This window comes from Salmo trutta, chromosome 9, assembly GCF_901001165.1.
Source record: "Salmo trutta chromosome 9, fSalTru1.1, whole genome shotgun sequence".
Lineage (NCBI taxonomy): Eukaryota > Metazoa > Chordata > Actinopteri > Salmoniformes > Salmonidae > Salmo > Salmo trutta.
Window position 1 is genome coordinate 45,171,710 of NC_042965.1, and position 14,053 is coordinate 45,185,762.

At 42.8% G+C, this 14,053-nt stretch overlaps 1 protein-coding gene and 1 non-coding gene across 5 annotated transcripts; one reads left to right on the forward strand and one right to left on the reverse strand.

The window, feature by feature from the left end:
• Window positions 1–5,411: 5,411 nt before the first annotated feature.
• On the reverse strand, window positions 5,412–13,557 carry isl1a (ISL LIM homeobox 1a). Of its 4 annotated transcripts, none has more exons than XM_029763840.1 (6): window positions 13,213–13,557; window positions 12,577–12,766; window positions 11,307–11,566; window positions 8,914–9,197; window positions 8,039–8,227; window positions 5,412–6,974 (listed from the first exon to the last, which is right to left on the reverse strand). In XM_029763840.1, the coding sequence occupies exons 1-6, from the start codon at window positions 13,238–13,240 to the stop codon at window positions 6,858–6,860; spliced, it is 1,068 nt and encodes a 355-aa protein (XP_029619700.1). In that variant the 5' UTR covers window positions 13,241–13,557; the 3' UTR covers window positions 5,412–6,857. The 4 variants fall into 4 exon arrangements, with proteins under 4 accessions (XP_029619700.1, XP_029619699.1, XP_029619703.1 ...); XM_029763839.1 differs by having other exon boundaries at window positions 8,914–9,200; XM_029763843.1 differs by having other exon boundaries at window positions 8,039–8,206; window positions 13,213–13,555.
• trnaa-ugc (transfer RNA alanine (anticodon UGC)) lies at window positions 9,627–9,699 on the forward strand. The gene has a single exon. It is a non-coding gene; the product is annotated as a tRNA-Ala (tRNA).
• Window positions 13,558–14,053: the final 496 nt, after the last annotated feature.

Here is a 14,053-nt window from a genome sequence, read left to right on the forward strand (position 1 = left end):
TTACTGACGGGGTCATTTAGATTAGAATGTTACTGACGGGGTCATTTAGATTAGAACGTTACTGACGGGGTCATTTAGATTAGAATGTTACTGACGGGGTCATTTAGATTAGAACGTTACTGACGGGGTCATTTAGATTAGAATGTTACTGACGGGGTCATTTAGATTAGAATGTTACTGACGGGGTCATTTAGATTAGAATGTTACTGACGGGGTCATTTAGATTAGAATGTTACTGACGGGGTCATTTAGATTAGAATGTTACCGACGGGGTCATTTAGATTAGAATGTTACTGACGGGGTCATTTAGATTAGAATGTTACCGACGGGGTCATTTAGATTAGAACGTTACTGACGGGGTCATTTAGATTAGAACGTTACTGACGGGGTCATTTAGATTAGAATGTTACTGACGGGGTCATTTAGATTAGAATGTTACTGACGGGGTCATTTAGATTAGAATGTTACTGACGGGGTCATTTAGATTAGAATGTTACTGACGGGGTCATTTAGATTAGAATGTTACCGACGGGGTCATTTAGATTAGAATGTTACTGACGGGGTCATTTAGATTAGAATGTTACTGACGGGGTCATTTAGATTAGAACGTTACTGACGGGGTCATTTAGATTAGAACGTTACTGACGGGGTCATTTAGATTAGAATGTTTCTGACGGGGTCATTTAGATTAGAATGTTACTGACGGGGTCATTTAGATTAGAACGTTACTGACGGGGTCATTTAGATTAGAATGTTACTGACGGGGTCATTTAGATTAGAATGTTACTGACGGGGTCATTTAGATTAGAATGTTTAGATTAGAATGTTACTGACGGGGTCATTTAGATTAGAACGTTACTGACGGGGTCATTTAGATTAGAATGTTACTGACGGGGTCATTTAGATTAGAATGTTACTGACGGGGTCATTTAGATTAGAATGTTACTGACGGGGTCATTTAGATTAGAACGTTACTGACGGGGTCATTTAGATTAGAACGTTACTGACGGGGTCATTTAGATTAGAATGTTTCTGACGGGGTCATTTAGATTAGAATGTTACTGACGGGGTCATTTAGATTAGAACGTTACTGACGGGGTCATTTAGATTAGAATGTTACTGACGGGGTCATTTAGATTAGAATGTTACTGACGGGGTCATTTAGATTAGAATGTTTAGATTAGAATGTTACTGACGGGGTCATTTAGATTAGAACGTTACTGACGGGGTCATTTAGATTAGAATGTTACTGACGGGGTCATTTAGATTAGAATGTTACTGACGGGGTCATTTAGATTAGAATGTTACTGACGGGGTCATTTAGATTAGAATGTTACTGACGGGGTCATTTAGATTAGAATGTTACTGACGGGGTCATTTAGATTAGAACGTTACTGACGGGGTCATTTAGATTAGAATGTTACTGACGGGGTCATTTAGATTAGAACGTTACTGACGGGGTCATTTAGATTAGAACGTTACTGACGGGGTCATTTAGATTAGAACGTTACTGACGGGGTCATTTAGATTAGAATGTTACTGACGGGGTCATTTAGATTAGAATGTTACTGACGGGGTCATTTAGATTAGAACGTTACTGACGGGGTCATTTAGATTAGAATGTTACTGACGGGGTCATTTAGATTAGAATGTTACTGACGGGGTCATTTAGATTAGCATGTTACTGACGGGGTCATTTAGATTAGAATGTTACTGACGGGGTCATTTAGATTATAACGTTACTGACGGGGTCATTTAGATTAGAATGTTACTGACGGGGTCATTTAGATTAGAATGTTACTGACGGGGTCATTTAGATTAGAATGTTTCTGACGGGGTCATTTAGATTAGAATGTTACTGACGGGGTCATTTAGATTAGAACGTTACTGACGGGGTCATTTAGATTAGAACGTTACTGACGGGGTCATTTAGATTAGAATGTTACCGACGGGGTCATTTAGATTAGAATGTTACCGACGGGGTCATTTAGATTAGAATGTTACCGACGGGGTCATTTAGATTAGAATGATTCCTTTCGAGTCACCCGTGTAACATAATAAAAAACACCCAATCAAAATCGGTCAATTTAAGATAGAGGCTGGATCTCAATTCACCAAATCCAACTATGTCAGCCTTCCGCATCTCGCGGTGGAAGGTGGCCGAGCTACAGTGATGATAACCCATACAAATTAATGGACGTGAGCTTTCTGATATCTCTACATTTCAACGCCTTACTCCTTTCCATGGGCTATAGGAGTAAAGCCTTAGACTTTTATAGGATTATCAATACAGTTGTGGGTTTGCATCATAATCCGAAGACTATGTCCAAGAGAGGAACAGCCTGGAGTGTGTCGGTGCCTCCAAAACACATCCAATACAGCAAACTTTCGAAGTGAACCTGCGTGAATGAATTTGAATATTGGTACCTCAAAACAATGGCACACTACAGACAGAAACAAGCCATTATAATAACGTATAAAAACAGCTGTATCCTAGTTTATTGTGCCATCTGTTGTCCTCCCTGTATTTCCCCTTATTCACGGTATCTCTAACTGAGGGTGCATCTAAAATAGCACCCTATTCACTATGTAGTCCACTACTTTTGACCAGAGCCCTGGTTGTGCACTGCCTAGGGAACTGATTTTCATTGAAGACAGCCTTCAGTCTAGGCTTCTAGTTCTAGGGCAGGGAATGCTGGGTCAGGATCAGGGAGAATTAGCCAGGAGGCTTTTGAGGATTTGTGGCAGACCGGCGGGGAGCCAGGGAGACATAGAGGGAGGAAGGTAGGCAGGCAGGCAGTCAGGTAGGCAGGAAGACAAGGAGGGAGGCAGGCAGGGAGACAAGGGAGGCAGGCAGGGAGACAAGGGAGGCAGGTGGGGAAACATGGAGGGAGGCAGGCAGGCAGGGAGTCAGGCAGGGAGACATGGAGGGAGGCAGGCAGGGAGCCAGGCAGGGAGTCATGGAGGGAGGCAGGCAGGGAGACATGGAGGGAGGGAGGCAGGCAGGGAGACATGGAGGGAGGGAGGCAGGCAGGCAGGGAGCCAGGCAGGGAGTCATGGGGGGAGGCAGGCAGGGAGACATGGAGGGAGGGAGGCAGGCAGGGAGACATGGAGGGAGGGAGGCAGGCAGAGAGACATGGAGGGAGGCAGGCAGGGAGTCATGGAGGGAGGCAAGAAGGAGTCAGGCAGGGAGACATGGAGGCAGGGAGGCATGGAGGCAGGCAGGGAGACATGGAGGCAGGGAGGCAGGCAGGCAGGCAGGGAGACATGGAGGCAGGGAGGCAGGCAGGCAGGCAGGGAGTCAGGCAGGAAGACATGGAGGGAGGCAGGCAGGGAGGCAGGCAGGGAGACATGGAGGCAGGGAGGCAGGGAGACATGGAGGCAGGGAGGCAGGTAGGGAGTCAGGCAGGAAGACATGGAGGCAGGGAGGCAGCCAGGGAGTCAGGCAGGAAGACATGGAGGCAGGGAGGCAGGCAGGCAGGGAGACATGGAGGCAGGGAGGCAGGCAGGCAGGGAGACATGGAGGCAGGGAGGCAGGCAGGCAGGGAGACATGGAGGCAGGGAGGCAGGCAGGGAGACATGGAGGCAGAGAGGCAGGCAGGCAGGGAGACATGGAGGCAGGGAGGCAGGCAGGCAGGGAGACATGGAGGCAGGCAGGCAGGGAGACATGGAGGCAGGCAGGCAGGGAGACATGGAGGCAGGGAGAAATGGAGGCAGGGAGGCAGGCAGGCAGGCAGGGAGGCAGACACACTTAAAGTGTCTTGAGTGCCCTTTATGATGATGGCACTTCTCTTCTTCCTTCTATATCTTGTTTTTTGTTTCCCTGCTCCCAAGGGCATTGTGCTTCAGTAGCTTATCATAGGGCTAGCTGGATATAAAGCTTTGTACACCTACCACACACACACACACACACACACACACACACACACACACATACCGGACATCTCTAGTTTAGACCTCAGGCTTTGTTGGGCCTAATGTGATTCTTCATAGTGGTTTACTCCTGGATGGGTTAGGGGTCCCTGGATAGGTTAGGGGTCCCTGGATGGGTTAGGGGTCCCTGGATAGGTTAGGGGTCCCTGGATGGGTTAGGGGTACCTGGAAGGGTTAGGGGTCCCTGGAAGGGTTAGGGGTCCCTGGATGGGTTAGGGGTCCCTGGATGGGTTAGGGGTCCCTGGAAGGGTTAGGGGTCCCTGGATGGGTTAGGGGTCCCTGGATGGGTTAGGGGTCCCTGGATGGGTTAGGGGTCCCTGGATGAGTTAGGGGTCCCTGGATGGGTTAGGGGTCCCTGGATGGGTTAGGGGTCCCTGGAAGGGTTAGGGGTCCCTGGATGGGTTAGGGGTCCCTGGATGGGTTAGGGGTCCCTGGATGGGTTAGGGGTCCCTGGAAGGGTTAGGGGTCCCTGGATGGGTTAGGGGTCCCTGGATGGGTTAGGGGTCCCTGGATGGGTTAGGGGTCCCTGGATGGGTTAGGGGTCCTTTGGTTCTCACTGATCTGTTGTTCCATATTCCAATAAAAATGCCCTTTGGAGGTGAAGTTGAATTTGTGTTGGAAGTTTTTGAGTGATATACATTGTATTGAGTGATACTCAAAACCAGTCCACCTTTCAATCGTATTTAATGGATTGAGTTATTCTGCTGTTAAATGTATACTCGGCTCAAAAAGTTGAATGCAAATATGAAAGGCTAACTACAGTTACCGATCATCTGTCCTCCCGTCAGCCTTACAAAACCCTTTATACCTACAGAGTAGCCTAGGCCTGTTAAACAACCAGTGTCTATTGTCAGAATTATATCCATGAAACGTCTTCATTATGGCTTTAAAATGCATATGGCGCACGTCATTGTACAGTCACTTGTTCATAATCAGACTTGTAAAACACCGACATGGATGAGTGAATGTATTAGGTTATGGAGTGGATAGGATGCCGTTATGCGTAATTCTGCATAGCATATCGAGAGCTTGGGACTATAAAGTTCAATCTATATATTTTTTTGTCCAAATGTAGTTGTTGACATAGCCTTGTTTCTGTTCAAATGTTCTCTACATAAATAGTATTCTAAATACCCACAATTCATGTTCTTAAGAATACAGAAATAAACATTGGTGACACCATTCAAACCAATGAGGGTTCAAACCAATGAGGATTCGGTGAACTTTAAAGCCAAATGTCTCACAATCATCTATTTGCAGATAGGACCAAGCTCTAGGGAATGTCAGGTCAGAGCTAGCCTACACAGACCTACAGAATAATATAGCCAACACCTCTCCACTATAGTGATTATGATAGCCTATAGCTTGCATCTCGTCTTCTCTATAATGCCAACACACTGTATCTTATATGGGACGTTGTTACTAATGCCAGAACATGTCCGTGTTTATACCTATAGATAAACTGTTGTTTGTTTTTTTAATGCAATTCAAACATTCCATCTAAACCCAGTCTTCTTTTAATCACAGTGATAGCTACGTGCAATTTCATTTTAATCGAGTTCCATATGAAATCACTAGGACTAGAAAGAGGTGTAAAATAATGGGGTGAATGCAGGGCGAGGACCAAAAGAGGCGCAGACTATATCTGCCGTCGTATGGTTTACATTAAAGTCCATGTTTATTAGTGAAATAATCCTGGAGATATATTTCTACATGTGATGTTGATTTACATAATAATATTTAAGAAAGGGACAGGACACATACAATTTGGATAGATAATTCAGAAAACACGATACAATCTTTTTTCTTTTTTTACTTCAGTATAGAAGGTTACACAAAAAAAAAGTGGCAAGTCTTCCGACGATAAATTAAGCATAATTTTGTTGTACAGGAATTAACGAGAAAAAAAAGTTTTTTTTTTCAGAGCTAACGGTCTTTATAACTTAGTACTATACACATCTTTGGGAAAGAAAACAATATTATTGGACGGACACAAACTCACACACAATAGTCCCACGAAGCTTGTGGCATAATAGAGGTATACCTTGTTGCAATGCTTTAGTAGACCTACTTGGGCTTTATCAAGGAGATAATAACAAAACTATGGAAAAGCATTATTTGCAATCCCCTCCAAACGTCGTCATATCAGCGGGCGAATCTCAAGTCAAGCTATTTTAGAGAAACCGAAATGGCAGACAGTCATTTGTTTGTATATTCAAACATCGCGCACAACAATGCGCAAATGTAGCCAAGATTTCAGATTTCATCTTCAATAATAAAGTTTGTATTTTTCCTAGAGGTCCATGGGGTCCAAGGGGTTTTTTGTCGAAGTGTATGTATGGTGTTTTCTGTATTCTTTTTTTTGTTTTTGGCAAAACTGTAAACAGGCATTTCCAACGGGCAGCACCAGTCATGGATGAAGTAGTGAAACCTATACATCTCGTTACGCATGAGTCGCCTGAGTCGCATGAGTCGCATGAGTCGCAGACACGTTATGATGCAGGCAGATGCGCTCTCCACCGTCCCTTGTAACACGCTTCTTCTTCTAGTGTACACCATGGTCCTCTCTCTCCTCCTCTTCTCTCCAGGGTTGTTTTGCGGCGAGTGGACAGACGGACGTATGACGGACGCTTGGACAGATCTAGCTCGGGTAATAAATCCCATGATTGTCTTCACAGTGTAAAACTACAACCAGTAGTTGTTAAAGAGGCTTCGTGCAGTTGGAGGAGAGGGATTCTCTCGTATCTCTCAGTTCGAATGAAATCAACAAGAGAGTGACATTTTGTTTCTTTCCACCCCGGAGTCAAGTTTTTTTTTTCTTTCGGTTTTTCAGTCTGTTCGGCCTTTGTCCAACTAACATCGACTCGTCGTCAGTCAGAAATATGACAATAGTCTAACGTAGTCTACAGTCGGTGAGCGAGGCCCTACGCCTCTATAGGGCTCGAAACCATGCTGTTGGGTGTATCTGGAAGTTGGGATGACATCGAGGCGACTTCGCTCCCAGTCGAGTTGGAACCAGGGCCTCCTTCCGAGAAATTGACCTGAACAAAGAAACAAAACTATGTTATGCTGACTGTCATTATTCACACGTCAAGACATCAGGTCAATATTGAATGTCAATAATATATTTTAGACATTAAAATAAAATGTAAAGTGTCTGTCCTGGATAGGACAGTGACATGTCAACCAATACATTACATTATTGACACACGTCAAGATATTAGCTCCAAAAATTATTTCAATAACATACTTTAGACAATGCAATAAAATGTAATGTCAAATGTAAGCCCTTAATATGACAGTCGCATTTCTACCCCACACGTCACTTATAAATAGCCTAATTATATCAAATAATAACAAACATAACATGAAACATGAAAAACATTAAAATGACAACCTAACCATTACCTGTGATTTCACTGTCTCCCAGACAGGCGGCTGGTTTTAGTGTTAATGTACAGCCTAGCTTCTCTCCTATCTCAACTCTCCCAGACAGACGGCTGGTTTTAGTGTTAATGTACAGCCTAGCTTCTCTCCTATCTCAACTCTCCCAGACAGACGGATGGTTTTAGTGTTAATGTACAGCCTAGCTTCTCTCCTATCTCAACTCTCCCAGACAGACGGATGGTTTTAGTGTTAGTGTACAGCCTAGCTTCTCTCCTATCTCAACTCTCCCAGACAGACGGCTGGTTTTAGTGTTAGTGTACAGCCTAGCTTCTCTCCTATCTCAACTCTCCCAGACAGACGGATGGTTTTAGTGTTAATGTACAGCCTAGCTTCTCTCCTATCTCAACTCTCCCAGACAGACGGCTGGTTTTAGTGTTAATGTACAGCTTCTCTCCTATCTCAACTCTCCCAGACAGACGGCTGGTTTTAGTGTTAATGTACAGCCTAGCTTCTCTCCTATCTCAACTCTCCCAGACAGACGGCTGGTTTTAGTGTTAGTGTACAGCCTAACTTCTCTCCTATCTCAACTCTCCCAGACAGACGGCTGGTTTTAGTGTTAGTGTACAGCCAAAGCTTCTCTCCTATCTCAACTCTCCCAGACAGACGGCTGGTTTTAGTGTTAGTGTACAGCCAAAGCTTCTCTCCTATCTCAACTCACCAGTTGTTGAAACGCAGGCTGGTCGATCTCACTCTGTAGCGCAAAGTCACTGAGGACCTTCCAAGGCGGCTGGTAACTCTGCACTTCCACTGGGTTAGCCTGTAAACCACCGTCGTGTCTCTCCGGACTGGCTGCTACCATCGGAGTGCCCGTCATTCCCTGGATATTCTGCAGATAGTCCCAGAGAAACTGATTGTCATATAAAGTTTAAATTAGCACGTCAACATTGACCGAACAACAACACCAACAACATTAGGTATTTAGAATATGATACGGATGCGAGAACGGGCATGCTGTGTGTGTGTGTGTGTGTGTGTGTGTGTGTGTGTGTGTGTGTGTGTGTGTGTGTGTGTGTGTGTGTGTGTGTGTGTGTGTGTGTGTGTGTGTGTCTGGGGACGTATGAACGTATACGCCTGTATCTGGATATATAGTGTGTGTGTGTGTGTGTGTGTGTGTGTGTGTGTGTGTGGGGACGTATGAACGTATACGCCTGTATCTGGATATATAGTGTGTGTGTGTGTGTGTGTGTGTGTGTGTGTGTGTGTGTGTGTGTGTGTGTGTGTGTGTGTGTGTGTGTGGGGACGTATGAACGTATACGCCTGTATCTGGATATATAGTGTGTGTGTGTGTGTGTGTGTGTGGGGACGTATGAACGTATACGCCTGTATCTGGATATATACCACACATCCACAGACAGACGTATAGGACCATGTCCCTGTTTCTATTTCATCCCAGTTCTTTCATAACATCAAATGACCAGACAAGAACAGGAGTATTCTACTGAAACAGTTACAACAGCTACCAGCATTTTGGACCGATAAGAACACCACTGTATTGAATCCTTTATTGAAATAAAGATCAGACAGGGTCCTCACCGTTTTGTCGTTGGGCTGTTGTTGCTGTAACTGTTTCATCAGAATACTCCTCTTCTTGTCCTTGCAACGCTTGTTTTGGAACCAGACCCGGATGACTCGGGGACTGAGACCGGTCATCTCGACAAGCTGCTCCTTCATCAGAGCGTCTGGTCGGGGATTTGCGTTGTAGCAGGTTCGCAACGTGTGGAGCTGTTTTTCGTTAAGAACAGTGCGGACGCGTGTTGTCTTCTCCGGTTGTTTGTGGACGTGCGGTCGGAGCGCGGGCTGTCTGGCTGATATTGGGTCTGCTGTTGAGAAAGAGTGCAGACAAAGAAAAAAACATTATCTATCGGCACTCAAACACCATGGCTATATAAAGACATTGTGTTGGATGTAAAAGTTGACAATACAAAAATATACACTTTGAAAACTACACCAGCACAATAAAGCACGGTAGCCCATAGGCCTTATAAGGATATCAATAAACGCCCCAGTAGTGGAGGACTTATGGAAATATTTTATTACTATCAACTATCTCATTCTTGACTAATCAATATTCACTTCTGTTTCAATTTCAGATTGTTCAAACTTGTATTAGACCCTAGATTTTTTTTGGTTTTTTTAACTGAAGCCACTGAGAATGTAATAATGTCTAAAATAAAATAAAAATCAACAACAAAAATGCCTTGTTTTATACCAGCTATAGTCCTAGTTAACAAGAGAGTCCACAGGACGTCCCTGTGGCTCAGTTGGTAGAGCATGGTGTTTGCAACGCCATGGTTGTGGGTTCGATTCCCACGGGGGGCCAGTACGGACGAGATGTATGAAATGTATGTATTCACTACTGTAAGTCGCTCTGGATAAGAGCGTCTGCTAAATGACTAAAATGTAAATGTAAATAACCAACGTCCAGCATCGTCACCTTCTTATGGGGTGGATGGGTTATATGTTGATATACTTTGATATTAGCTTGTGTATGGTTATAATTAATAAAACGGTATAACTTTAAAGTCAAATGTTTATAACTTTCAGTTATAAAGTGCATTCATGTCTTGTTTTAATATGTCGTTTAAATGAGTTGTTGCGGTCTTAAAACTTGGACCAGGGCGCAGGCCATGAGCGAGAATGGACTGTCAAATAGTCTATGTTTCTTTTTACATTGGTGCAGACTTTATGATTGGATGAATCATTATGAACGAAGCATTGCTGTGGCTTTTCTGCCGAGCTTGGGTTATGTAGTCTATTTAACATCAGCACTAAGTGCGAGTTCGCTGCTTACACATAGGCCTATAGATATTTAACCTGAGGAAATAGCATATTCAACCATTCTGAATGCGTGGCCAACTGGCTTACAAAACTCCCCCAAAAGCAACATAATGCATGTAGGTCACATTTATCCAGTCTACAGGCCCCTCAAACTTCAGTACACACGTTTACGTATGAGACCGGCCCCCAAAATGTAGACTGCGGATTGTTCTTTTATGGCGATGCTTCAAAACATTTAACTAGCTTAAAACATTGGATTTAAATTCATAGTTCCTCCATTCAGCCATGAACATACTTTGTCCAGATATTCTTCCTTGCGGAGGGACCTTGACAACAAAACAACAAAAAAGCGCATTTATGCAAATGATATAATCACTGCACTGTTGACATTATCAAACCGATAATGTGGTGCGTATAAACGACTAGTATCCCAACTAGATGAAATAATAGGCTACATTATCTGTTTATAATTATGACATGTAAACAAATATATCACCCAATATATTTACATATCATATTATATTGACTCAATGATGCCTGTAAGTGTTAGAAATATATATTGAAACTTAAACCTTAAATAAATAAATAAATAAGAAATTTAAAAAAACGTAGGCCTGTACTGTAGAGATGTAGGCTACACACGGCAAACTGCGCATCATGACAACCTTATTCAATAAAATACGTTTTTTTGGGTTTATGTGTTTATATTTGTTCGTAGCCTGTTGTATTTGGGGACATGATAAAGCTTAGCCGAGACCTATCGAAACATTTGAGTCTATGACGCTATACATTCATCGTTGTCTTTATGTGTTCAATATTAATAACCTTTCACAAAGAATCCAAGCAATGCCACAACCATAAATAAAACAAAATAAAAGTTTCCAACGACTACAACATTAACCGAATGGCCAACACCTACACCGGTCAAACAAGCCCCCCCACACACACACACACACACACACACACACACACACACACACACACACACACACACACACACACACACACACACACACACACACACACACACACACACACACACACACACACACACACACACACACACACACACACACACACACACACACACACAACAAAAAAAGAAACAAAAGAAACAGCACTGCCATTGATATAAAGTGTTAACCTACCTGCCATTTGTAAAGGTCGGGCCGGGTGGAGGGGGCTGAGGGGATCGCCGGAGCCCATTGTGGCCCGCTCCACGACATCATGGTCGGCCCGGCAGAACAAGCCATCCTCCCTCAGAGCGAACTCGTCCCCCGGGATGAGCTGTCGGCTGCAGGCCACACACCGAAAACACTCGATATGGTACACCTTGGAGCGAGCTCTCATCACGAAGTCATTCTTGCTGAAACCGATGTTACATTTAGCGCACTTTATCCCGTATAACCTAGAGAGGGGGGTAAAGAGAGGGGGGGATTGGGTGACCGGTCAGAGCTAACGGCGTCACTAGGGCCCACGACCCACCGTGGCTGGACAGCACACATAACAGAACAAGCACAGGGGCATCTTTCTTCTTTTTTTAATATATATATATATATAAAGCAGGATTGTTAAGCCTTAATAATATTGAGTTGTGTTTACATCACATGAGATTACTTGGATTCTGTATAACATATTACATTCATAAAGACAAAGCACAGAAGACCTGTTCTGCGGTAACAGAGATGAATGGATCACGTATTTATCATGAAATAGTGCAATTATATCTGGAAATATTCTTAAAAGACTCATAGTAACATTCTTCTTCATATTATTATTAATATTATTATTACTACTACAGGCGATAACGTTACAAATTGTCGAATGTATTAATTCAATTGTAGTCTATATGTAGGCCTAATATATTTGGTCAATTTGAGGGATAACAAAATATTTCAATTATAGGCCTATGTAAATAATATCCAGCTAGACTTCACTTAAAAGGCCATCCCAATACAGTGAAATATCACAGTACATGAAATCATTTGTTTCTATAAAATAGTTGGTACTGAATATGTAAACGTGTTGTAAATGACAGTACAAATCACCTAACTGTGTGAGTTCTGATGTGGGTTTCGACAATATTATTACTAGCCTGTTATTATACTGACAAGATAATAACGACTTAATTGCAATTATGCTGATTTGGTGGTTATAAAATATATATATATATATATATTAACACTGTGTGGTCTGAAAATACAATATAAAACTGTATTTTTGATAGAATATCTAAACATTACTTTGAAATAGAAATGTCCAGACCATTAGATATGATAGTCACGTCAAAAATAAATGCGGATGTTCGCTGTATAACCATGTTAATTACATAACGTTAATAAGTGAATGTGTCAACCAATCAATCAATATGAAACAATGTTATCAACGCTATTACATTTCATAACAAACATCTCTTACCTAACATAGTCTCTTTTACAGTAGGTTTTCCCGTCTCGGACAAAGCAGGTACAAGACTCGTCCAGATACTGACTACACTCCGCACACTTCAAACAGGCAGCGTGCCACTCGAGGTCCGGAGAGACCCGCAGAATATACTGGTCGTGGATCTGGTTCCCACAGCCGACACACAGCGAGATCAGCCGCTTTTCTGGAGAACCAAGTCAAAAGAAGAAGAAAAAAATATATCAGAATATATATATATTAGGACAATTATAAAGATTATATTGAATATAAATAATGTCTCATAATGATAATCATACTTTAGTTAATGTTATAATTTATTATAAATAATATACATTCGTTAGTAACACTAATAACATTATTTATGAATGTAGTTTTAATGTACACTGCTGTTCAATGATCCAGAGTAACTTTACTGACGTTGAACGACTGCATCCTCTGGACAGGTATTGTAAAGACAATTCCGTGGAATTGGGACCTGCTACCACAATAAACGTTGCACAAAACAGTTGGCAAACGTCAAAAGAAAACAAAATTGACCATACAAAAAAAATGAGTCTAATGTCGCCGAAGTTTTGCATCACTCAAAATAAAATAAAAATTAGAATAAACACTTGAACCAGCTTCACTTACTTTTCTGCGGATCCCCCATATCGCCCATGTCCAAGAAGTAAGGAGGTGTGAGGTCCACTTTTAAAACGTGGTGTAACAGTTTTGAAGCTGGGGGAGTTTTTCCCTTTTCCTCCGGACGGCGTTATAGAGTAGTAGCCTGTGTGCTGGCCGGTGCTGTCTGAGGGGTAGCCGGGTGTTGCAGGACTTGTTTGGCCGCGGAGGAGCTGTTTTAGTCGGGGGGGAGGAGGAGGAAGGTGGGGGTGTGAGTGTCTGTGCTGCCGTCCCTGGTCCCTGTGCTGTGATGGGGCACGCTAGTCCCTATCTCCCACTCAAACTCCCTTGCACCAACTCTACTCTATCGCCATTGGGCTGACGTAGGACACTTTAACGTCATCTTTATGTGATGCTGATTGGTTATGAAGCCAGAAGCAGCTGTTAACGTTAGCCCGGTCTAAGTACCCGCCCACCCGACCCATGTTATGGACCTCTCTATACTCCACTGAAACAAGGCTTTTCCCCCCCTAACTTTGTCATTGATATTATGAAATCATTAATGTGTTTACTCATTAAATTATGAATTTGCATATTGGTGTCAACAAACCCAGTTCAACACAGCCATAGGCTACGACTCTCGCTTCTTTTTCTATGGCGGGATATACATGCAACGTCTTGAGTCGTTATAAACATATATATGGCCATATATAGGCCTGTAAGGATTTACATTATTTCTCTTGGAGAGGTAAAATTAGTTAAAATGCAAAGAAAAAATGTTAGTTATCTTGTTAACCATAATGTAAAATAAAATGTTGAACAGAATAGAACAGAATAGAATAGATTATAACAGAATATAATGTATCACAAC